This window comes from Diabrotica undecimpunctata, chromosome 3 (assembly GCF_040954645.1).
Source record: "Diabrotica undecimpunctata isolate CICGRU chromosome 3, icDiaUnde3, whole genome shotgun sequence".
NCBI classification, from domain to species: Eukaryota; Metazoa; Arthropoda; class Insecta; order Coleoptera; family Chrysomelidae; genus Diabrotica; species Diabrotica undecimpunctata.
Genome location: NC_092805.1, coordinates 103,633,287 through 103,660,294, shown reverse-complemented (window position 1 = coordinate 103,660,294; position 27,008 = coordinate 103,633,287). Strand labels below are relative to the sequence as shown.

The window sequence follows — 27,008 nt, the reverse complement described above, 5'->3', positions numbered from 1 at the left end:
CCTATTTATATAAATAGTACGCCCATATCTTACATATTTATCAAGCAGATTCTGCTAATTAAACAAGAAGAGCAATATTCTACACTAAAAAATCCAATGGCCTGACTTTACACTAACAATCTACCTCATTTAGAAGATATTAAAATTACCCCATTTGTTGATGATAATGCTGACAGTATGCAACAGTAACAAAGAGTAGGTGAAACAGCTATAGGCATTCATTAACGAAGTAACCCAAAAAATGTCATATAAAGCCATAGACATTAAAATCAAAGGATTGAACAAATTCCTGCATATATTAACAACCAACATGTGTCATACACAAATGAAACAAAATCTCTTAGCATGCCTCTCTACAAAAACTTTGTTAAAAAGTTAGAGCAAAAGAGAAAAGATGAGAGCTTGGTCTTAAATAGAAATAGAAAATTCTACTGGCTTATTGGTACAATTTCTACTCTGCTAACATACAACAAAACAATTTACACAAACATGGTAAGTGCTTATTGTTACAGTAGAAATGAAGATACTCATAGATAACTGGAATTTGAAATGATAAAGAAATCAGAAGTTGTAGGGAAACGTAAAAAAGTGTAATCAGACCAGCATTGAAGCTCTTCAACTAGTTAACAACACAGGCTTATAACAGAACTCAAAAGGATGAAGCCCTTTGATCCACTTTTGTGTCTAGTGTTAGATGTGAAAGCAGAATATAGTGCTTAATATTGTGCATGTTAATGACTAATGCAATAATTTATATTTCATATGAAATAAAGCAACACCGCAGATGTAGTTGTTAAAAAAAAACTGTTTTGGTTTTCTTTATTTTCAGTATACAGCAATCTTATAAGTTTTACATGTATAGACATGTATAATTGTAGTGAAATATTATTGAATACATGCATTATATTTTAATATTTTAGACGGGTACTTTTAATTCTTGACATGCATGTTGTTGTCCCTGGAAGCGAAGTTACAGAAAAAGTAGGCACTCCCATTCCCCTACCAACTGATGCTGAAGGGGCTAAAAGCTCTACTGCTGCTCCAGCTACAAACAATTCTATTAAGAATGTAACTGTCTCTAAACCAAACATCAGTAATGGCACAACTCCAATGGATACTACTAGTACTAATGATGATATATCCACACATATGATCCATCCTATTTCAAGTCTCACACCTTACCAAAACAGGTAAGTGCATGAGTATATTGTGGAAATACTTTTATTCAGTTTTAAATTTATTCGAATATTTTCAGATGGACTATCAAGGCGAGAGTTACTAATAAACCTCCAATAAGAACTTGGTCAAATTCTAGAGGAGAAGGAAAATTATTTAGTTTTGATCTGGTTGATGAAAGTGGTGAAATCCGCTGTACAGCTTTTAAAGAAATGGTTGATAAATTCTATGATTATCTTCAGGTAAATTTTAAATATCTTTTGACAACTAAAATTTAGATTTGTCAAAGAGCTCTAAATGGATATATTAGACTTTGTCATTCTATCTACATTAACCATTTCTAAAGCTTAGTAAATGATATTAGTAAAATATCTCTCTAAGATTATTTTATTTAGCTTCGTAAGTATAGCTAATCATCTACATACAGTTCACAGTTCTGTGAGAGATCCATCACTGGATGTTAATTAATATGCAGTAATGCATATTAATGAAATTTATCAAATCAATTTATTTCTAGATCATTTAGTTCTTTTAGCATGTTATGAACTTTTATTGTATACTAGTTGCTCTATTAGTTTTTTGGGCATTATAATAATTGTCTAGTCTCCAAAGTTTTCTCCAACCCCTTTCTAAAAACTACAGTTTGGTTGAAAACATACATAGTTATATTGTAAGTAAGAAAGAAATAAACTTAGAGGGAAAACTACAAAATAAAAGGTTTAATTTACTTATATTATACATACAATAAAATATCTCGAAATTTAAACTGAGACTGTGTAAAAAAGGGATATTTATAATACTTTTAAAAATCATTCATTTTAATTGTTTTAAAATTTTTTTGGAAAATAATATCTCATAATTATGAAAAATAAAATTGTTATTTGATGTAGTTAACAGTCCACAAGGAAACTAAGTTCCTGTGTTTGGCTGTATACCATATATTAAAAATTTTGAATAAAATCCTTTATAAAAAGGTATATAAAAAACCCAGTTGGGCTATGTTAAATTGGCAAAACGTTTTCGGAATAAGTATTCCATCATCAGTACCAAGTTAATACATGGATGTAGCCACTAAATATGGGGTTACAAACCCTTTAAAAATTGCTAATTGAAATTTAGTTTACATAATGTCTGTTTTTACAATTTAGATGGTAAAGTTACCGTTGGATTGGTAACATGGTGACATATGACTCTGCAATAAGTTGCAAGTCCTGAGACGGTATGTCTACGAGGACTTCAATAAAGCAACTCAAGTTGACATGATGACAAGACTTTTACATTTGAGATGTGCAAGATAAACAGTTTTCAGTTCTTTTTATTTATTATTATATTCTTTATACACACATTAATGTAATATATATATATATATATATATATATATATATATATATATATATATATATATATATATATTATTTATGTATTATATCATTTTAAGGTGGATAAAGTATATTACATCAACAAATGTCAACTTAAACCAGCCAACAAACAGTACAGCACTTTAAAACATGAGTATGAAATGACTGTTACCCATGATACTGTCATTAAAGAATGTTTTGATGCAGATTCTTCAATACCCACCGTACAGTATAACTTTGTTCCTATAGATAAAATTGCTGATAAAGAAGTAAATTCTGTTGTAGGTAAGTAACTTATTTTTTTTCCCTGAGATAACCCCATTAACAGTTTAAATTACAATATACAATATCAAAAAAAAATGAGACTAAAAATCTTACATACTAAAAATATAACAAGAACAAAATTCAACAATACCGATATACATAACACAAAGCAAGAGATCTGTTTAACTGAGTTAAAGTTATATTGAAAATATCATAATCGAGAATAGCCCCATGTATTTATTCAATGGTTTGTGAATACCATAGGTTGTTTTGTGGAAAGGAATATTGAAAACATTGTGGTAACATAGAGCTTGATGAGAAACATTAAAGTTAATTTGGCTAACAGGTTTGGTCAATCAATAAATCCATGTATGATCTTATATATAAATATAGCTCCTGACATATCACAATAGTTCTTGAGTGAGGGTAAAGATAATTGTTGTTCGATACAGGAATAATCATGATTTTCAATAGTAGTGTGGACATGGTAAGCACAATATCTCAAAAATTTATGCTGGACTCTTTCTAGGAACTAGGGTGACTAAATAACTGAACAGTATTCCAAAATAGCTCGAACTAAGCAACAATACATCACTCTTGTTGAATTAATGTTAAAATCCATGCAATTCCTAGTAACGAAACCAAGAAGCTTAGATGCCTTTATTGAGATAGATTTTATGTGGTTACAGAAAGTAAGTTTCTCATCCTGAATAGAAGAAACATAATTCAGTGGTTGATTATTAATAGTATAGCTTGTTTCAATTCTATTGACTTTACGAGAAAAACTTATAAAACAACATTTTTTTACATTATGTTTTAATCATGCGATGAAATTTAATCATAATTTAATAATATGATACAGATTAACTAAAAGATTAGACAAAAATAATTGTAACATTTGTTTAGAATACTAATTTATGTAGCACAAGTTATTAGCTTCTTCTTTCTCTATTTTAGTTATGCCATTCTGTTATGTGTGCTCATTTTTTTTTCATGAAAGCTATCTGTTGTAAACCAGTTGTACTACAGCCTTGGCTTATTATTCATCTTCCATTCACTGATGATACCCATTCCAGAATTCTGAAACTCTGTACCGAGCTTATACAGGTCTAGTAGATGGGTAAAGATCTTAACTGTCTTTTCTTTAAACAATTATTTATTCTTTAGTATCTGATCTTTCACCTCAATTGATCATTAAGATCATTCTGCTTATGTTATTTCTGTTGCTGTTTTCTCTATCTTGTCCAACTAACAATATCTTCTATATAAAACTCATGTGATATAAAACTCCTGTAATGGTCAATATGTGGATCTTTCAGTGTCATCATTCTTTTAATGTTCCTTAACCCTTCGTAGTTGACATGTTGTAGTTGGCATCACATACAGTTTTGGTCCTTGACATTGAGAAAATTTTACTTTTAGGTTTCATAGCACACTGATGTCTTTTAGGCGGCATGTGTCACTACCTGAAAGAAAGAAGAAATATTGAATGGTATCTTGTATAACTAAATGCCTATAATTTTTGTCTTTGCTATATTCTAAATGACACAAATAAAAAGTCAGTCATCACATGAAAAAACCAATAACAAATTTGCATTAAGTAACAAATTTTATAAAGGCGCATTGTAATTATTAAGACACTAGGTTAATGATAATGGATTACATTTTTTAAGGGAACACACAAATTCCTGTCTCGAACAAGGATTTGATCCATTCAAGGTTGTTGCCACTCACTTGATCAAATCAAGTCCTTGTTTATCATCGAGCTAGTGTCTTAATAATTAAAATGTTTATTACTTGAATTATTATTTATTTATTAATATACGGGGTCGCCCCTCATTACAAAAAAATATATGTTGTTAACATACAGTGTAAAAATCAATCTGTGTAATTGCCTACAAACTAAGTGAAATTAAGATCTTAATTATAAAAAAAAACAATATATTAATTATAGATGAAACAATATGAATTAAAATAAACAAAAAAGTACCTATAACTTATTAAGCTCTTTTTATCTGATTTTTAAATGAAGCCAAGGCGATAGTGAATGTTTCTAAATTGTTCCTATTTTATAATATTCAGTGTTCGCTCAATGGGCGAATGCATACCCTAATTTGTATACTGAAAAGGTATATAAAACAAATCAACATGTCTGATAGAATTAATTATGTAATTTAAGGGTCATCTGACCTCATTTTCTGTCCAATTACTTTATAGACTTTTTCACTGACGATAACCCAATAATTTCTAAAAATTTTTTAATAAATTTTATACCATTTTATGCAAGTTTTACTTTATAGTAAGTTTTTTTAAAAATATTGCATGTCAATTAAATTAAAAGTTTATTTATGAAATTTTATAGTCATTTATAAATTAGTATTTACAAATTAAAAGTTTTTAATGAATATACACTCCTGTTCTACATAATTTTTTATCATGCAGCAAAATTATCCATGTACTAAGCATTTCGCGGTTGTTATTTTGAATTTACTTTGAATAGTTTTTCAAAGACTTACAATATGTATGTTTCAGCATTTATTTAAGCGAAAAAAAAATTAACCAACATCTTCTTCCTGTGTCTCACACACGATTTTCTGAGCTAAAATTGTGTAAAAAAAAAAAATGAACAAACATCTTTTTTTTTTCCGAGCTGAAATTTTCTGTTACCCTCCACTCTCTGGGTAATATTAATTGCAGCTATTCTATGAATTGCTTTATTGTAACATAAGCTACCCATGTTTCATCGTCTCTGACAATTTGGTGTAAATAATTGTCACCTACAAGTGAAAAATCTGCTCAAATGTTTGTTATTGTGTATCTCATTCCAACATATTTGGTATCCATCATGATCACTTCTGTCATCTGTTGTGTCACTTTTTCGTTGACTTTCTGTACCAAATGTCAATAATGCAGACCTTCTTCAGTCATCTTTAAAATGCACTTACCCATCTGCGTACAATTCCATAATGTTTTGAATGTATATTATTTCACAATATTGATGAAGGACTTTAAATTTCTTTCAGGACTTTAGCTCAAAGAAAAGTAATAAAAGCGCACATTTCACAGTTGATGAGATTTTCAATTGACTGAGGATTTTAAAAAACGCAAAAGAAACGACCATTTGTTATAGAAAATGACGTCAACAAAGCAGTGAACGAATTTGTGTACCTGGGAGTGCTCGTTAACACCGTAAATATTACTACTGCAGAGATAAACAGCAGAATTTGCACGGCCAACAGACGCTATTTTGGACCCATTCTCCTTAAATCCTCAATTATATTGAGTAATACAAAAGTAAAACTCTACAAAACAATAATATGCCCAGTCCTAGACCCGGACTCTAACAAAAAGTAATGAAAACATGTTAGGATGTTTCAAAACAAAAATACTAAGGCGAATCTATGGAGCAGCGAATGACAATGGAGTGTGGTGAAGACAATACAACTTCAAACTTTTTAAAATATACCAGGTACCAGATATCGTAAAAGATTTGAGGTGTATAGGGCATGTAATGCAGATGGAACAAAATGACTCAACACTCCTGGATAGACCCATTGGTCAGAGGAGAAGAGGAAGACCCAGAACAAGGCTCCTTGATAACATTGATGGAGAAATTCTTGAGGAGGCTAGGTCCCACGCAGGGTTGTAAAGCTAGAATGATGATGATGATAAAAAGAAAATGTACAAACGACCTATTTGCTTTTGTAACTGGCCAACAGTAGGTGCACAATGCGCAGCAGTGCTACAGCGGCAAAATTTCAAAACTTTACTTACTAAAAAATGTCTCGTAGAAGAATGAATATATATAGAAAAACAACAATCTGATATAGAAACTGTTTAAAGTGGGTTAAATTGAGAGAGTGAATAACCAATTGAATGCCATTTGCAATTATGTGGGATTGCAAAGTTTAGGGTAGATCAAAACCTGGTGACAGATGACATTTTGCTTTGCCTCAGGAGATTCGTTTGAAAAATATCTCAGTATAAAAACTCTAAATTATTTTTAATATTTGATATATACATGTTTATTTTTAAAAGTCAAGAAATTTTTTTTATACTCCTAGGTGCCAAAAAATATATTTTACCCAATTTATTGGATAAGTAGGAGAACTACTTTGAGGAGAATTTAGATACCCTGGCTCATACATAACGGAAAATGGGACACTAGAACGAGAAATTGTCCACAGTATATAAGCTGGTTGGTTTAACTGGGCTGGTTGATCATAATGATTTTTTTCTTAGTAGAGATAGTCATGAATGTTTCTGTGTTCTTCTTAGATCTAAATTGTAGTTATTACAAGGAGTCTCCACCTTTAACTGACAATGAAAAATTGCTGAAAAAGAAAAATATCTTAAATTTATTTTCCAATCTGTTATGATAAGATGTGTTGTGTGTGTGCAATTATTTTATATGTTTTATGTTGTCTATTTCTTTAAACTATACCACTGTTTTTGCATTTCTGATAAAATTTATGATTAAATCAAGTAACGATTTATCTGAGGAAAACAGGAGACCTGTACTATTTAGCGGCAATGGAAACTCATTGTGAACTAGTTCTTGATACAAAATTGAAGAGAACCGAGAGTTGAGAGATATTATGAAAAGTTATAATAGTTATTTCATCAGTATTTTTTTTATTGTAGATGTAATAGGTATTGCTAAAAGTGTCAGTGAATTACAAACATTCCAAGCAAGATCAACAGGAAGAGAATTGAAAAAGAAAGAAGTTGTCTTGGTTGATCAGTCACAAACAGCTGTAAGTATTTTTAATTTATATTTTTGTTATTAAAATGGACTGTAATTATGTTTATTGAACAAATCTGTCTTTAATGAGGAGAGCTTGTAGTCCTGGCATCAAATCTGATAAAAAGAATCAAAACTGCCCCAACCAGTAGTTATATTACTACTTTGATAGATCGAAGCTAGACGCTTCAGGTAACTTTGGTGACCTGTAATGTATTGACCCCAAATTGCATGTGGTTTTTCCGTGCACAAAAGAAACTTATGTTGAAAGTTTTCATACTCTACAATTTTTTGCTAAAAAAAATCATATTGTCACAAAGATAAATGGAATGTCTTTAAGTACATATAAATTTAAATATGGCAAAAAAATTAATGAAATGAATGAATGGAAAATGAAAATATGGGAAATGTTACAGAGACAGTGGTAAAATTTAAATGGAAATTTGAAGTTCATACCATTCAAAAATGGGAAATTAGCCATCATGGAAATACAAGGGAAGAAGCGGAAGATGGAGTTGAGTGCTAACCTTAACAAAATGAGTCAAATAGCACATAATATATACTAGGGAGGGATAATAATAGACCAATGTTCAAGGAGTAATAATAATATGGTTGTTCAATAAGTTCTTAGAAAATCCAATAGCTTTATTATAGAAATTACTCATTTTTATTTGAGTGTTAGCAATGTTTGATATATTCATCAGTTTTAATTTTCTTGTCATTTGTTTAAAAAGCTATTATTTTATTTTAAAAAAAATGGGTTTGGGATATGGATTAAATAGTTCTATTTAAATGACAGCAAGACAGTTCAAAGCTGAGTTGGATGGAGTTCATATTAGATGTGCTCCAGTATATGTAACTGGTTATAATTGAATAAATGTGTAAACATGGCAGTGAAATAGTTGAAGCTGCAGTATAATGTAGTATTTTTAATTTCGCTCGAAAAATTGGGTGAAAAAAGATTCCGCCAAAAAAATTTATAAATATTTTTTGGCGTTAAAATATAACTTACCGTTAACAAAACATGGATACTTCTGAGTATTCTTCTATCTTCTATACTCCTGAGACAGAGGAACAATCAAACTAATAGGTTTGTAAATGCGAATGTGCTCCGAAGACGGTAAAATCACAATTACGGTATGGTAGCTTTTTGATACACGCGGAATTAATTACACAGAATACTTGTACATTGTTCTAAGAACTTGTCTAACAACCCTCAAGGAATCAAGAATAGCTTCACCTCTTGGATCTTTTGCTTCTTTGATAGCTTGTGGACTGTATATTTATTTCTTATATAAGGTTTTTTGAAGGTAACTATAGGCTCAAACGTCTAATTGGCTTACCTTCAGGGTTTGCTAAGTATTGTTTGTTTAATAATACTCACTACATCCCAAAGACCATAATATTGACACTACCTGGACTAAAATATGTTCAAAGTTAGTTACTAGTACATGATTTATTTACAACCCTCTTTCTCAACGTTCCGATTGCTTCTAAGCACTAATGAAATATGTCATGTAAGTGTTTTTAGTGCTCTAGCCGACACTTCTTTTACTTCTTGCGCTTGTAACATCCTGTCAATTAGCTTGAAAGCTATCATTTTCTGATCTTTCCCTTAGCATTGTTCATGCTACTTCGTAATTTGCGTCTTTTATATGCAAGTATTGTACCATTCTGTTGGATTCTCCTTTTAATTATTTTATGAGGTATTTCATCTTTTCCACGTTTGTTATCTGGTTATTTTCATGTACTAACTTCGTGAATAAATCGTAAAATGTCCTCCAAATCTCATATTTTCTGTCAAATACAGGTACCCTAGCTGTGGTAATGTTAGAGCCTCTCTCCTTTGTAGAGTTTCTGGCTTGCCTACTTTCTGCCGTTTCTTATTCAATATTTCTCTTACTTGATTTCGTAAGAAGTTTATTCTATCTATTTCTCTATCCTCCAAAGTATCTAATTCTTCATTTATGATTGCTTTCATTACTAATGTATTTATTTTCTCTATATTTTCCTTTAGTTCAGTTTGTATCTCCCCATCTTCATAACTGTCCTGTATTTCTTGCTGTAAGAATTCCTCGATTCTGTCTTTCCTTATCTGTATTTCTTTAATCCTTGGCGATTTGCCCTTTTTCAAATCTCTATTGCATTCTTCTAGTAAAGTTCTACCCTTTATGTATGCTTTGTAAATTTGTTCGTGATACTTTGTTTTAAAGTATTTGTCTTCTGTTATACCTCCTATTAATTTTTCGTGATTGTTGCCAAAGTTCTCCCAATATTTGTCCAGAAGTTCTAATCGTTCGTCTTTCTAATTTTCAGATATTTCTTTATATTTGTTGTAATTTTAACTATATCCGTTCCAATTATCGCTTGTTGGTTATAAACTTTGTCCATTTTCCTAATTTTTTAACTCTGAAGAATCCGTAAAGGGGTATACAACAAAAAATTGTATATTTTCTTATTTACCTAGAGTATAATTGCTGAATTTGCAAGGTCGTGGTTTATTTATCCTAATTCAGTTTTGTTTTAATAATATGTAAATTATATAATTGTTGAGTTTGAAATACTGTTTTATTTTAACGTAAAGCAATGATCTAATATGAAATTAATTTTAAGAATGATAATAAACATATATAGGACAATGATTAGTTTAGGGCACCCAACATAACCAAACTTATATTTGACATTTAATGTAAGCTTAAATGATGTCAGAGTTGCCATATCCTCAGTTATTTCATACTCTCACATTCCATAAAGATGAATTTATAAAAATTCATATATAATAGAAATACATTGAAATGATATAAAAATTCATAGTTTTTAATTAAATTAAATTACAGATAAAAAATGAAGATAAACTAAACTTAAATATATTTTAAAACTTAATTTATCAAAACTGAATTGCCACAAATAATTTACATTTAAAGTAAAAGAAAAATATTCATGAATGCTGTTTTATACTTATTCTAAACTTGTAGCTTGTCATAACACAAATTATAATTTCGTAAAAGTAACTTTATATTTTTTTAAACATTCATATACATTTTTTACAAAAAAAATATGGCAACACTGTGACGCGGTGCCTTGAGGACAATATATTTGATTATGTTGGGTGCTCTAAACTAATCATTGTCCAATGTATAGATTGTACTGTTTAATTGGAATATAATATTTTTAAAAAGTCTTACTTTTTTACTATTCTGAGTTGTTTCTATGCTTTATTAGTCGTCTCCCTGTTGTTTTTATATATTTCCCTTTTCCTGGATGGCTGTTTTGTATCAGATACCTTCTCTAAACGGAATAATGTTAATAAATATCTCTTCTGGATTTTTATTGGCGTTAACTTCGTCTCTACTTTGGGGTGGCTTATTCTTTGTATTGTCTCTGTCGAGATTATGTGTCTGGTCTGGGATTGGTGCCTCGGAGTTTTTTTTGCTTGATAGGTCGCTCTTTGGCGTGAATTTTTGATATCACCGTATCTGTTATTGTTTTGTTCGAATCGACCATGTATAAGATCGGGCAGGATGCTTGTGCTTAGGATTAGAAATAGCTTCACCCCCTGGATCTTTTGCTTCTTCGATAGCTCGTGGACTGTATATTTGTTTCTTTTATAAGGTTAGTTGAAGGTAACTGCTGGCTCAATCGTCTAATTTACTTAACTTCAAGAGCTGTTAAATATTGCTTGTTTCATTCACTCACCACATCGTAACGACGATATACCATCCTCCACGCGTTGATATGTATTGCAACGCGAATATCTACACACTCTCGTGTCTTATAGTAGGCCAAACGAGTACAAACATTATATTATTATAAACAAATTTACCACTAAAGGCCCAATTAAACACTCTTAACTCAACATATAAAATATGGCTATAATATAGCTGTAATTGTCTCTCGCCTTCATTAAACATAAAGGTGCCCATTTATATATAAAAAGATGACAATATTTGCTCTTTTTGTGTAGGCATGACTAGTCAACATCATTTACAAGTGGCTACTCAATCTTATTATTACTTAGACTCAAATTTTGTAGTTCGCGACATGTTAAAAATTTCGACTTGAGTTTGTTTTAAAATTTGATGAAGCACAAATGCTTATTATGTTACAAAGTTACTTTTTGTAGATAACGTTAACACTTTGGGGCCAAGATGCCGAAAATTTTGATGGTACCAACAATCCTGTCGTAGTTATAAAAAGTGCTAAAATTGGCGAATTTGGAGGTGGCAAGAATTTAAGTACTCTTGTTAGCAGCACCTTAAAAATAAATCCCGAATTAAAAGAATGTTACAGGATCAGAGGATGGTATGACAGTGAGGGTGAACATCTGGATGCAAAGAATATTAGTGCCAGAATTGGATCCTCAAATATGTCCGCCAATTGGATGACTTTTAAGGAAGTTAAAGATCAAAAATTAGGATCATCTGAAAAAGGTATGTTCTAGTGGTTACCGCATTTTTCGCAATTTTCACAGCATTACAAATATTTTACGTTTTTAGGTGATTATTACAAAGCTATTGCTACTGTCCTTCTTGTCAAAGCCGATAATATTGTGTACAGAGCTTGTCCGACTGCTGAATGTAATAAGAAAGTTGTTGATATGGAAAATAGTATGTACAGATGTGAAAAATGTAATAGGGAATTTCCCAATTTCAAATACAGATTGTTAGCCAGTGTAAGTATGATTTTTTGCAAATTCTCTTTGGAATATTTATTAGATATAATGCAGCAACCAACGTCTTTGTTGTACAAGTATAATTATTAATAAATGTGTGCAGTTATATCTCGAAATATAAGCTCGGCAATCAGTATTATGTGTTAAGAGACTCTTTTAGTATGTAATGTAGTTTATCAAAGAGTGCAGGTAATGGTACATTGTTTTCGGAATTTAGGCGTGGTCTGGAATTATTTCTTTCTGACAATTGGCCTGCAACTGTGTTAGAATAATAACAAAGTCGATTCGGCATTTTCAGTGGAATTAATATTTATCGAGTCATTTGCCAAAATACAGGAAAATAATTTGTTCTTAGTAAAGCTCTATATAACTGTAAGATACAGCAGAGTATATTAAAACAAATCTCAAGATTTTATTAAATTTGTTATTAAAAGACAGTTTGAAAAAGGGCTGACTTATTAGCTTCTAAACACTTATAATATCTTTGATATTTTTTATGTCACACGGTTATGAGTAAGCTCAATGAAAAGCTGGTGAAGCAGCACACTTAAAAAAAAAACAACCTTGTATGACCAATAACAAGAAACAAGCTGAGATATTGCAGCTGACAGTTCTCCCCTCTACTTTTCAGTGGCTGTATTTTACGAGTACCATCATTTTAACTGGTTACAACTTTTTACTTCTTCGCTGTGTACGGCATCTATCAGTTATATCATAAAATTTACATCTTCTTTTACAATTTGTTCAAGTTTCAACTCTTAATGTTAATAAACAATGAAAATATGGTTTTAAGAAAAAAACGCTGTCTGATTTCTTATTGGTCAAAGAAGGTTCGGTTTTTTTTAAAAAGTGTGTTTTTTCACCAGCTTTTCATTCAGCCTATATACAATTGTATGAGATAAAAAATGTAAAAAAAGTTATTATAAATGTTTATAAGCTAAAAAGTCATCCCTTTTTCAAATTGTTTTTTGATAAAAAATTTAATAAAAATTTGAGATTTTTTTAATATATTTAAAAAACGAAGCCTCAAACAATAAGTAAAGTTGTTTAAATAATCGCTGTCCGGAATAAACAGATTGAATAACATAAGCTATTTGGTCGGTACATTTGAAATTTAGCACACTTTAATAACTCATTAAATGCCACAATTTTTAAATTATATTACATGTTATTATGCAAAAAACAAAGTTATTAACATTTATAAATTACTGCAAAATAAGGGTTTTTGAAATTATCTGTGTCAATTCTTTATGTATTTTAATTTTAAAACTTTAATATTAAAAAATAATACAGAACTTCTTATGATCTATAACTTTTTTTTAACCATTTTCCTCTAAAATGTATAAAAAATGTTTTTTACGCAAAAACTATTTTTTTTTTCACCTTTTTCGATTAATAAAAAACAAAAGCAAAATTAGTACATCTTCACATAATTGTCATCAGCTATCCCTCATGTACCTTTTAGAAGATAGATTAGAAAGAAAGGATCTACCTTATACACTGTTCTTTGTTTCTTTCGCTCGTTTTGGATTTTTAGGTATTACAGTATATTCTCACTATCATTCAGTTGTTCCCCATTTTTGGGCTTTCTTTTCTTCCTTTCACAAGAAGCATTATTTTCCGGTAGGGCCTCACATACTTCAGATCCGCTCTAGGTCTTGAATTTATTTCTTCTGTCTTCAACATTCAATCTGACTAATACTGATATTTGATCAGTGGTCTTTCTGAACTTAAATTGTCCAAAAATCTTCGCCTTACATACTCTTACCTTCTGTAACTCTTTTTATTATTAATCTGAGAAACGTAGTCATCTGACAGCTTATCTCTCGTGCTTTGATTTCGTGATAATAGTTTGTGTTCGATATTTACTGGCTGTTTTAAATGATGACTATTTCAGGATCTGAGTCTGTGAATAGTCCAGTAATATGATCAGCTTATGTACTTGTAATATTTTTATATTTTTGTCTACTTTGTATATTTTATGAAGGATGCATGTATGATCATTTTGTATTACATACAATTTTTATTTAAATAACAACCTTTAGTGCTAAATTTTGTCAAACCTTGACCAACACCTGGAAATGATGCATCTGATTATTTCTTTTGATGACATCTGTTCGTAGTTGTTAAAGGACTGCAAATTGTTTTTTTAGATGAATGTTGGAGACCATACAGGAAACCAATGGGTTAGTATGTTCAGTTCAGAAGCCGAAAAAATTCTGGGGATGACTGCTGAGGAAGTAGGACAAACATTGGAACATAATAAAGAAGAAATAGCCAATATCGTAGATAGAGCTCATTTTAAAGTATTTACTCTTACTTGCAGGGCAAAAATTGAAACTTACAATGTAAGTATTGCTTGTTCATAACATTGTAATATGTTTCAAAAGATAAACAAATTAATCAAAACTTGTTTTCATTGATATTTCAATACATTTCAAAATATGTTTAAAATATTCATTATTTTCACGACACTGTGGAAACTGAATTAAACCCAATTTTTATTTTTCAAAATAACCACCAGTCTATTTTCATCTTCAATAAATTTGGCACTTTATTGCCAGCAGTTTTTATTGATTAATATCAAAAATGCCAAACAAGAAAAAAAATGATCTTTTTAAATCAATAACATCAATTTTTTATATTAATACAATCTACAGGAAACACAAACATTCGCTTTAGGAAACGCCTGGCTGATACTAATCGAAATAAATACAGTTGGTCCAGTATAAATCTCGATGCACGTTATTATCTACCTCAGAGAAAAATAAATATTTTTACATACATTACAATTGTGCATATAATGGTTTTATATAATTTGTGAACAATTTAAAAAAAATGTGATAAAAGTTGCACCAGATTTTAGTCTTATACTTTTTTCGTCCCTATTATGTTTTTTTTTTTATTTTATTTCGAAAAACTTTGTTTCATCATGAGTTTAAACCTATAAAAAATAAAACTTAATTTTAATGCTCAAAGAGCCATAAGACTCTTTACTTACTAATCACTGTCTATGTCACAGCTGCTACTGGAATCACTGTCACCGTTTATGTTAATTATAATAGATAGAATTTCCTGTCTATCTAATATAATATATTATGCTCTCGCTCATACCACTTTTTAATTACATTTTCTGTATGACTAATAGAATTTTGCCATATTTAGGGTGTAACAGTTTGTAGAGCTTCTTTCCACATGTTACAAGTATCACATTCTTTATAGCCATCTCTACCAATATGTCGGTTATAATAGTTTTTGGTAATTCCCCAGATTAATTCTATAGCATTGAAAATACAGTGGTATGGTGGCAGACGGAATACTTTATAGCAATATTGTTCTGCTAAATCATCAATAATGTATTTTTTAGGTGGCTTGTTTCTTAAAATAAATATTGATAACCTGAGCTAAACTCTCATTAGGCATACTTACTGCGCAACAATCTCGAAATATTGTTAGTTCATCAATCTTTTATTTCAGTCTTGGTTGTAGACATGTTTGGTGCTTTCTCCAATAACATGTTATGGTATGGAGCTAGCGGAGAGTTGCTATCTACAAGTCCTCACAGACACTTCATCTAAGGACTAGCAATCCCAGTGGAGTCCTATGTTACCATATAGCAAATTCCGTTTATAACTTAAACATCCTAGTTTTTTAACATCAAATATGTAATTTAAAGTTAATTTAACTACATTTAAAGGGCTTTTACCCATGTATTTAGCGGCTTCAAACCAGATAGCAAATCCAGATAGCACTGATGATGGAATAGTTATTCTGAAAATGTTTTGTGATGTAGCGCTATAGGGTTTTTATATTAATATACCTTTTATAAAGGATTTTTTTTTAATAATTTGTTTTTTTTCTTTGTGTGTGGACGAAAGTACTGACCAACCTGATATTAGTCAACTTGTAATGTTTGTTCAAACTATTCAAGACGACTTCACTGTAACAGAGGAGATGCTCAGTTTAATTCCATTACATGGAACAACCATGGGAATTGACATTTTCGATGCGGTACAAAAAGCCGTACGTCAAACAGATGTACGCCATGAAAACTGCTATTAAAGTCATAAACATTACTAGATGCGGCAATCGAGCACCCACTCATAGAAAGTTTCGTGATTTTTTGGTTGAACTGGATGTGGGGACTTATTACAGACAGAGATTCGTTGGTTAAGCGCTGGAAACTGTACGCAAATAAATCGTCCTTTCCTTTTCCTAATAAATAAGTAAAGTCCAACACTACGGAAGTCGAAAATCAAATGGAAGAAGCAAATTTCTTGTCAGACCTTGCATTTCTAACCGACATGACCTCTCATCTGAATGAATTAAATTTAAAGCTTCAAGGAAAACAACAGAATAGTGAGAACTTGTATGGTCATATAAAATTATTCAAAAATAAAATTAAGCTCTTTAAGTCACATTAGAGAAGCAAGATATCACATTCTTTCCAAACTCTAAAAAGGGCATTTTGAAGAAATGAAGGACTTCAATGAAATTTCATTTTCAGCCCATTTTAATTTAATTTAAACGCTTATAGAATTTGACAATCGATTTGGTGACTTCAGGAAAATTGAAGAAGATATTTCACTGTTTAGTCAGCCGCTCACTATCTGTGTTGAATATGACCTTCAACTTCAACTGGAACTGTGTGATTTGCAGTCAGATCCTTTTTACGAGGGAAGACCTGAAAGAGGATTGGATTTTTTTAAATTACTACCGGAGGAACGTTATTCCAATTTAAGAAAATTTGGTCTTAGAATGGGTTCCATGCTTGGAAGCATATACCTTTGTGAATGCATTTATCAAATCCAAATACAGATGTTCGCTCTCTGATAAATCACTTTCTCAGTTGCTTCGTTTGTCAACAACAAATATTGAAATTCATATTAAGACTCTTGTTGGTGAAAATCAGCATCCACCAACGTCTCAGTAAATTTAGGAGTATATATGTTTTTTTTTTATATGTGCAGTTAACCTTGTAATGTAACTTAGCTTCTTAGATAAATAAAAATGGATATCCAAAAATATAAACAAGTTTTATTCATTATAAATCATTTACCAAGTCGCATATAATGCGGCCCTCACATTCTTATATGGTAGCTCCCAAACTACTTGAAGAGCTCTGACTTAGAACATCTAAAATCAAAATTTACAAAGTAGTACTAAGACATGTATGGGGCAAAAACTTATACAGAGAAAAGGACACACTACGTATGTGGGAGAGAACAATTTTGAAACAGGTCTAAAATGTCCCATATATATAAATAACCGTTAGTTCTAGAATTCCGGCGATTCCCTTCGAATAGACGAGAAGGTCACTCGGGCTGGTCTTTCAGCTGAGCGGCGAATTTACTAGAATTCGGTCGACGACCCTTGCTGAATGATCTCGGAACGCCATGGAACTGGTTTTAGCGTAGGGGTCCCTTGGATATTGCCTACTAGAAAAATACTTATTAGAAAAACATGTTTACAGTTTTGAGTCCTATTATGCGTCATTATTTATCGTAACACTTTTATGGACAGGTGACATAGAAATAATATTTTACGTGCGATCGGTTAGACTCTACTGAGGAATCCCTGGAGACAAATAACATTGAGAAATACCTTGTCTTCATTTTGTCTGGATAGACGGTTTTGAAAAAGATTGAGGAAGCTATGAGTCAGGGTGTACCTGAACACTTACTAGCCGACTGTATCAAGATAACTTGGCATACAATTTCAATGGACGGCTGTCCGTTTCATGAATGCATTTTGCAGAAGGGAGTACGTAGGAATAATCTGAAAGTTTCGGCAAGAATTCTAGATTAGAACCCTATTATGTGACCATTTTGTTTAAGAAGAATCCTAAATATTGAAGGATATCCAAATGTGTTGCTAAATCAGGTTATTCCACTGTGTATTTCAGGTGTACTGGCAGTTTATGGATTGGTAGGAGACTTCACACAGAATGAAGACCCAGAGGAAGGAGCTGATGTAGGCTAATAAATAATCACTGATGTTCTTCAGAATGCAAAGGCTGAAACAAAAACCTACTGCTTTATGTGCAAGTTATTTAAACACAGTTTGAACATTTAATAAAGTGAATGTTTCAATATTACCTTCCAGGTGTGAGGAAATAGACAAAATAAATTGAGTGGCATACGAATAACTCGGCACAGCGAAAAACGATACATAAGAACTATCCACCATGGTAGACAACAGAAATAAAAAAAATAGTGAAAGATAAGGAGAAGACTTTCCGAGACGTGGCTCTCAACAAATGACTCGGGGGATACAAAATGCTATGTAAAGGCCGAGGGAGAAATAAAGAGAGCAACTAATAGAGGAAAAAAATAAAACATGGGAAAGAAAATGTGTCAAATTATGCACGAAGACAAGAGACAAGCGTCGGTCGACTACCTACACGATGGGCTGTCGATTTAAAAATGGTAACTAAAAACTGGATGAGATCGGTTCGAGATATGACGGGATTGGAAACAAGAAAGAGACCTATGGTCTCAGCAATGGACTTGCTGAGCTTTAGAGGCTGACTGATACAAGAAAGCGGAACGAAAAGACTATAACAATTGTAGGGTACACGTGTAACGAACTTCCTATCACTGGTATATGGTAAGATAATTAAGAATAAAATAGATAGGGAAGTGAAAGATGTTGAAGAACAAAATGGATTCCGATCAGGTAGGTCGAGTGTTAAAAGTATTTTTAGCCTCAAGCTAGTGATACAGAAAAGATTAGCCCACAACCAGCAAACTCATGTGGTGTTTGTTGATTTGAAAAAAGCATATGACAGTGTACCCTTCAGATAACTATGGCTGTCAATGAAAAACCATCTAATATAAACGCGCTGTACAACAACTTTATAATAGTGACAGCATATATTAAAAGTGGCAACAAAACTACAGAAAAACTTCAAATTAGTAAGGGCTTAAGAGTGTAGGCGCAAAACTTCGGGCCAATGCTTTTTAAATGCATTCAATTTTTCCGAATCCTGAGAAAACTAATAAGTATTTTTGAAAAATTTAAACGCAGAATGAAATATTACATTATTATCGAGGGCCGAAAGTCACTAAAAACTTGTATAGTGTTTATTGTAGTAAGTTACAAGGGTGAAAAAGAAGAGAAAATAAGTGTGATTTTTAATTTCAAATATCTTTCAAAAGAAACTTTTTGTTTATTCTAAGGGACTTTAGGTCCTCTGTAATAATGTAATATTTCATTCTGCGTTTAAATTTTTCAATAATATTTATTAGATTTCTCAGGATTCGAAAAATTAATGCATTTAAAAAGCATTGGCCGAAATTTTGCGCCTACGCACTTAAAATAAGGATGTTGTAAGAAATATTTAAATGAAGCCCTTATCACATGTAGGAGGAAATGCCAAAATATTGGTATATCAGGACACAATAACAAGATTTTCATATTACATTTTGCAGACTATCAGGCCGTCCTAGCTAAGGATGAAGTGCACATATAAATGCTTAGAAAATTGATCAAAGAGTACAATCTTATGGCTTACAATAAATATGACAAAAACAAAGTATTTGGTTGCGCGTTGATGTTGAGCTAAAGGCCAAGATCTTTATATATGGACAGACAAAATATAAGCTACAGACTTTACATAGGTGTTGATATGAAAACCGATAATCTTCTAAAATTCTTGGGAGAGACGGTACCCGATATTACTTTTAACTGCGTGGAATTGAATAGAACTGACAAATACTATACATATAAGGTATCTTTCCCTTTCGATAAAATTAACGAAGTTTACAGACCTAATATTTGGCCCAAAGAAGCTGCAGTTAGGAGATTTAACTTAAAAGAAATTTTCAGCATATCAGAAGACGAAAGTAGAAACCTAATAACTTCTAGAAATTTGTATCAAAATAACCTAATTTGACAAGGTACAGTAAGCATGTTTCATGTAAATTTGCAGTGTATTTCAAATAAAGCCGATATGATCAATGCTTTTCTTGCGGATCAAAATTTATCTGACGTCATATGTTTTTCGGAGCACTGGCAAGTGAAGAAAATTTAAAATTAATTAGCATCTTCGGCTTTTCATTAGCTAATTTCTTTTGCAGGTAAAAAAGAAACAAGGTGGAGTTGCAATTTATTAAAAGAAAATCTTATGTATTCTTCTCTTAATCTAAATGAAAGAAGAACATTTAGGCACATATACGGAGGAGTACAAGAAAGCAGGATATGGCACAGGCGCTACAATTTTGAGTTGTATCAATGCTATGAAAAATGCAACATCATCCGGTCTATTAAAATGAATAGACTAAGGTGGCTAGGACACCTTGAAAGAATGGACACTGGAGACCCCCAAAGACAGATATTATATCAAGAGCCAGTAGGAACCAGGAAGAGAGGCAGGCCAAGATCTAGATTGAAAACTCAAGTCTAAGATGACTTGAGGAATCTAGGGGTCAGAAATTGGAAAGTCAGGGCGAAAGATAGGGTGAAATGGAGACTAATTCTTGAACAGGCCAAGACCCACACAGGGTTGTAGAGCCAAAGATGATGATGATGATGGCAAACAATATTTCTAATTATTAAGTAGTTCAATAAATAAACTCTTAACTCTACATACTTGTGGCTCAGACATGTGCAGCCAGGAGACAGCTATACAGTTTACTATGGAGTAGACAAATAAATAAACTAAAATTTGTATGTTTAAAACCTTTATAGAAGGGATTAGTATGTATGGTGCAGAGATTTGGGGGATCTACAGACACAAAACATCCAGAATAAATGAAATGGAAATGTACTACTGAAGATGGTGCTGTAGAAAGACCAGATAAGATAAAGAGAGAAACGCACACGTGACAAGAGAAATGGGAATAAATGTAACCACTATATAAAATATTTAAATAAAAACTCAATTGGTATGGTCAGCTGAAAAGAATGACTGATGATAGATAGCCACGAAAAATATGGGAGCCTCCGGCAACTAGAAGAAAAAGAAGAAGACCAAAACGCTGATGGAGAAATTATGTAAAAGAGGCCATGGAGAGAAGACATCTAAGTCATCAAGACTGCTATGATGGCAAAAGATGAAATCTGGAAAGGAAAATTAAATAACATCACTCACCTGTACTTATTTGAAATTTTTGGAATAAGGTAGAAGTTGTTAGATGCATGGTTGATTTTTTAATTGAATTTGTGTCTTTCTGAAAATCCAAGTTGATATTTTTCGCGTTTTTAGTCCCAATATCAACGGCCACTTGATTTATTTTCACTGTTTTATTGTCATATAGTGATCCTTTTCCAAGTTAATGTTCTATTATAAATTGGCTGCACAGTACTGAAGACGACCAATTTTCAGAAATATGTATATACAGTTTCCTTCCATCTTAGAATATACATATTTTACTATTGTTTTTTGCTAGTTGCAAGCTATATCGATACATTCTATCTTTATTATATAATCATATATTTTGTATATAAATATATATATATATATATATATATATATATATATATATATATATATATATATATATATTATTACATAATTCTATGTTTTTAGGATGAAGCTCGCTTAAAAACTGTTTGCATAAGAGTGGATCCAATTAATTATGAGGAGTATAGTGCATTGTTAACAGAAAAAATTCAGCAGTTGACTGGCGAAACTCATGATTAGATCTACACTAACGCTACAGCTATTCTATTATTTCTAGTTCTTTTTTTATTAGAAAATTTAATTAAGAAACCATCTCTGTGTAATGTATTTATTTTTTATAAACAGTGAATCCTCTAAGATTTTATTAGATCAAGGTACTTTATAAATAAAAATCTGTATGTTTACAATATTTTTATTTAAATATACATTAGTACAAAATAAAATATATATTCGTAACACTATATTATTGTTTATGTTTAAGCAGCCCCATCTGCCCCATCTGAAACAACAAAAAACGAATTTTTAAGTTTAATATGCAGTGGAATAGAATAATTTATACATTTTTAATTTTTGTTTCAATAATATACAAGATTATTCGATAATAAACAAAGTAGCTAACTACAGTCAAAGTTCAAAATATATGTATAAGGGCAATTAAAGGTCCAAAGATTGAACAATATTATCTTCCAAAAAGTAAGATTTAAGTATCTAGGTGTAACAATACACACCTCAAATGACAGAAGCGCAGAAATAACCAAAAGAGTAAAAGCGGATATAGAGCATACTGGAAATACCAAAACTAAAAGACAAAGACATATCAGCAAAAACACCAAAATTAAAATATATAAAACAATAATCAGCCCTGTCATAACCTATGCAGCTGAGACAATGTGCCTGACTAATAGAGACAAAGAGATGCTAAGAATAATAGAAAGATAAATCCTCTGAAGAATGCTTGAGCTAAAAAAGTCCAAGAGTCCCAGAGAGTTAGATGATTATTTAACAATGAGATAAATGGAGAAAATATAGTCAGACATACAAATGCTCAAAGGGTGAGATAAGAAGATAAATCATGAAAGAAAATATTAACATGGAAACCTACAAATACAAGACCTAGAGGGAGACCTAAGTGCAAATAGGAAGATCAAGTATATATATATATATATATATATATATATATATATATATATATATATATATATATATATATATATATATATATAATATATATATAATATATATAATATATAAGTATATATATATATATATATATATATATATATATATATATATATATATATATATATATATATATATATATATATATATATATATATATATCAATGAAATGAAGGTACCCAATGGACAACAAAAATAGAAAGGAATTGAGCTTAATCACCTATCGGGTGAAATCATACAACAACCTGTGAAGGAAGACTGCAGAAAAAAAAAAAGGCGGATTGATCCCCCACGAAAAACAAATCGGAAGAGATCATATTAATCGGCAGCTTATAGTCCTGCCCAGGAATGAAAGGCCCAGGTAATTAAAGGTTCAAGCTACAAGAGTGATTATTACCTATAAGAGCAGACATAATATTCCTGGTGAGGGGAGAAACCAAGTCACAAGTACATGGTGTCCCAAATTGGTATGTTCAGGCAATTATAAGACAATTCTATTGTATATATATATATATATATATATATATATATATATATATATAAATACAAGAAATACTGGATATATATAAATATATAAAAAGAAAAGAAATTTAATCTTTGCAGATAAGTTAAATAGTAAACTCTTAAATATTGGGGAAATCTGCAAGAAAGACTCTAATGAGTATCAATTGTTTCTCCGAACGTTTTCGCCAAAGAGAATTAATTTGGCTTCTTCAGGGCTGAAAGAGAATAAATTATAATTAGCTACCATATATTATCTATTAAGAACATTATTGATCTTACCGTAACTTAGAATTGTAAGAGTTAGAATATTAAAAAACTTTGCTAGTAACATAATGGTGTTTTTTGTTACTATGTGCAAAAAAAAGTTTTTTTTAAGGTTTGAAATGTATGGTATCTTTGAACTTAAAACGCAAAGGTTTACCCAAGGTTAATCGAAAAACCCAAATGTAACTACACATTGATGCACATTGTAGTAACATTTTGTTTTGATTATTTTTAAGTCTTATCTAATAACACATTTGTAAATATGTATTATGTCAAAACTTACAAAATATTTGAATTAAATTCCAATAGAATGATTCCCAAAGTGGAAAACTTATTTTCAATTTAAATTGTGGCAAATTCCCAACAAAAGTAGTAATTGTAGTATTATTTGCCTGTCAGAATTTTGCTAAGTAACTAGTTCCCTTAATCTGTATTATTCTTAACTTTTGAATAAGGAATAAGTGAAAGGATCCCCCCACCTCCAAAACAAATAACGGGCTACGTCAGAGGGAGACCCACTCTCCTGTATACTATTCAATCTAGCTCTGGAAAAAGTAATACGTACGTCACAAATCACAACTACCGGTTCAATATATAACAAATCTGTGGAAATCTTAGCATATGCTGATGATATCAATATTGTTGGGAGAACGGAAAACGCAGCACGAGAGGCGTACGTAGCATTAAAGGAAGCGGCTACAAAAATGGGTTTAATAATAAACACCAATAAAACAAAATACATGAAAATAGGTACGCAACCACAACACTACGGCCACTTCTTATAGAAAATGACGTCATCGAAGCAGTTAAAGAATTTGTATACCTGGAATGCTCATCAATACTGAAAATGACACTTCTGCAGAGATAAACCGCAGAATTTGCACGGCTAATAGATGCTATTTTGGGCTTAATCTCCTTTTTAAATCTACAGTTATATCAAGAAATACAAAAGTAAAACTCTACAAAACAATAATACGCCCAGTCATAACATATGGTTCATAAACCTGGACTAACAAAAAGCAATGAAAATATGTTAGGATGTTTCGAAAGAAAAATACTAAGGCGCATCTATGGAGCGGTAAATGAAAATGGTGTCTGGAGAAGACGATACAACTTCGAACTCTATAGGATATACCAGGAACCAGATATCGTAAAACACATAAAGATAGGACATCTGAGGTGGGTAGGCCAAGTAATGCGGATGGAGCAAACCGACCCAGCTAGAAAAACGCTCCTTGATAGACCTATTGGTCAAAGAAGAAGAGGAAGACCCAGAACAAGATTCCTAGATAACATCGATGAAGACATGAGAAATATGGAAATACGTGCTTGGCGGAGGAAGCTTGTAAAGCCAAAATGATGATGATGATCCCCCCACCTCCAAAAAGGTCCAAAATTAAAGAAAGACTATTATTTATGTCTTTTACATTGTTTGGGTTTATCTTTTGGTTGGTGTTTCATGGGAAGTCCCTCCTCCCAGTTTTAAGTTCCCCTCCCAAGGAAAATGTCTAGATCTGCCACTGCTATTAAGGCAAAAAAAGTATGTTTTACCAATATGTCATTGAGTTTTGACTATATAAACTTCCCCACTTTCAATGATGGGTTTGTGCACTTTTCAGTGTAGCCAAAACATTTAATTTTTTTTGCAAAATATGTCATACAGATGTTTCAGATTTCAGCAGATATCCCAGTGTGCTTATACCATATGCAGTGTCTATAAGCAACCAATTGTACCAACTCAATAGAGAGGGGGAATGGGGAGGGGTGCAGAGAAATACTTTACCAGGTTGGCTACCAATGATACTGTGATGATTCTGTGTCATGATACCATATGTATCACTGGTGATCAACTTTCTTGGTTTATTTCTGGACAATGTGTATCATCCGTGATACTGTGTAGAGTATAGTTTAAATGACCATTAATATTGTTGGTATATAAAATCAGGCAAACAGAGTGTGCCAGTGGGAAGTAAGTGACCTAATAATGGGCATCATAGGTGATTCATCTTAGTCAAGTTATAAAAGTAATAAAAAAACAGCAAGATCTGACAGAAAAAGTTACTATTATTAAAACAATCATACATTATGTGCCTTGTACTAATAAACCTAACACATCTCTTATCTTTCCAGTTTCTAATAGCCCTACCAATACTTTCTTTTCCCTTGATATTTCCTTTTTTCATGTTCTTTTCATCCAAAATTTCTCTTGGTATCCAATTCACATATTTTGAATCTACCTAATCTAAATTGTTGTAGTAATTATCTGCATATAGAGTATGTCCACTATTAAGATAATCATTCATCAAATTAAAAACAATTGTATTGCTTCTTCATTCTGCAGTAACCCTGTTACTCTTTCCTTTATAAATTTCGGTTTCATACATATATCCACTTTCGACACATAACTTAAAAATTTTCACACCATATTTTGAAGCCTTTTCTGGAACTTACTGCCGGAACAATAACCTTCCTCTAAATGGAAAGATAGATTAATCTATGGACACTATCTCTGCGGGAACCTTTAGTTGCTATAATTCTTGGTGAAGGCATCCGTGAGAGGTTTTATTTTGTAAAGATAATCATCTTTATTTGCCGTTTAATTATCAACGAAATGCATAGAGCGTAGTATGGCCTGGAATATATTTCTACACCCCAAAATTTTTTTTGTTAGTTTACCAGCTGACTTATGGCCCCTGTACAATATTTTAGAAAAATTTTTATGATCGAAACACTGTTACAAACAACCCATACCAGTTAAAAAATGCCATAAAAACTGAATAGCATGTAAAATAAATGTATTTAGATATAAAAGAAAATATACTGAAAATACCGGAAACACAGGTTTATCAGCTATATAAGTGATAATCAATTTAAAAAAACGTATAGAAATTATATTTACAACTAATGTACATGCAATTTTTAACTAAATAATTACCACAAATATATAATGTAATAATTTTATATTCTCGGTAAAGTAATAATCATGTCTTCCACTTACCAATTAAACAGGTTCTAAATGTGCTTGCTTTCTTGCATATGCACCTAAACAAGCTAGAATTATTATTACACTCATAAATAATCCTAATAATAAGGCTAAAGTATCACCAAAATCGAACATTTTGCTATATTATTGAGTGATTAAATAATTACATCAAAAGAAAGTGTTTTTTTAACTTTTGCTTATATATTTTTATTATTTATTTACCTTTTACTTGTCAATCAGCTGTCTATTTCTTCTTTTTAATTAATCTCGTTAATATTTTTCTGAGCATTGTTTACAAAAAATACTCTCAAAAATAATAAAACTTTAAATATGTTATAAAATAACAAAAATAATGTGACGATTCCATCACTAAAAACATTCAAGTCATTATTATATATAGTCCTCTCAACGGTGTAAGTATATTAACATCTTTGGGTCATCTCTAAGGAGGGCTGTAG

At 31.1% G+C, this 27,008-nt stretch overlaps 1 protein-coding gene and 1 long non-coding RNA gene across 3 annotated transcripts in view; one reads left to right on the top strand and one right to left on the bottom strand.

Annotated features, from left to right (window-relative positions):
• The window catches only part of RPA1 (replication protein A 70), a 23,495-nt gene extending 1,414 nt beyond the window's left edge, over positions 1–22,081 (top strand). The window contains exons 3-10 of one of the 2 annotated variants that reach the window (XM_072526458.1): positions 921–1,190; positions 1,256–1,418; positions 2,615–2,819; positions 7,443–7,555; positions 11,666–11,972; positions 12,039–12,214; positions 14,368–14,562; positions 21,747–22,081. In XM_072526458.1, the coding sequence (XP_072382559.1) occupies positions 921–1,190; positions 1,256–1,418; positions 2,615–2,819; positions 7,443–7,555; positions 11,666–11,972; positions 12,039–12,214; positions 14,368–14,562; positions 21,747–21,860 (1,543 nt within the window). In that variant the 3' untranslated portion in view covers positions 21,861–22,081. Of the gene's footprint in view, positions 1–920; positions 1,191–1,255; positions 1,419–2,614; positions 2,820–7,442; positions 7,556–11,665; positions 11,973–12,038; positions 12,215–14,367; positions 14,563–15,691; positions 16,062–21,746 lie in introns of those variants that run through there. The other variant, XM_072526459.1, reaches the window with a different exon arrangement.
• On the bottom strand, positions 22,019–27,008 carry LOC140437128 (uncharacterized). The gene is made up of 2 exons (XR_011950350.1): positions 26,566–27,008; positions 22,019–22,119 (listed from the first exon to the last, which is right to left on the bottom strand). It is a non-coding gene; the product is annotated as an uncharacterized lncRNA (long non-coding RNA).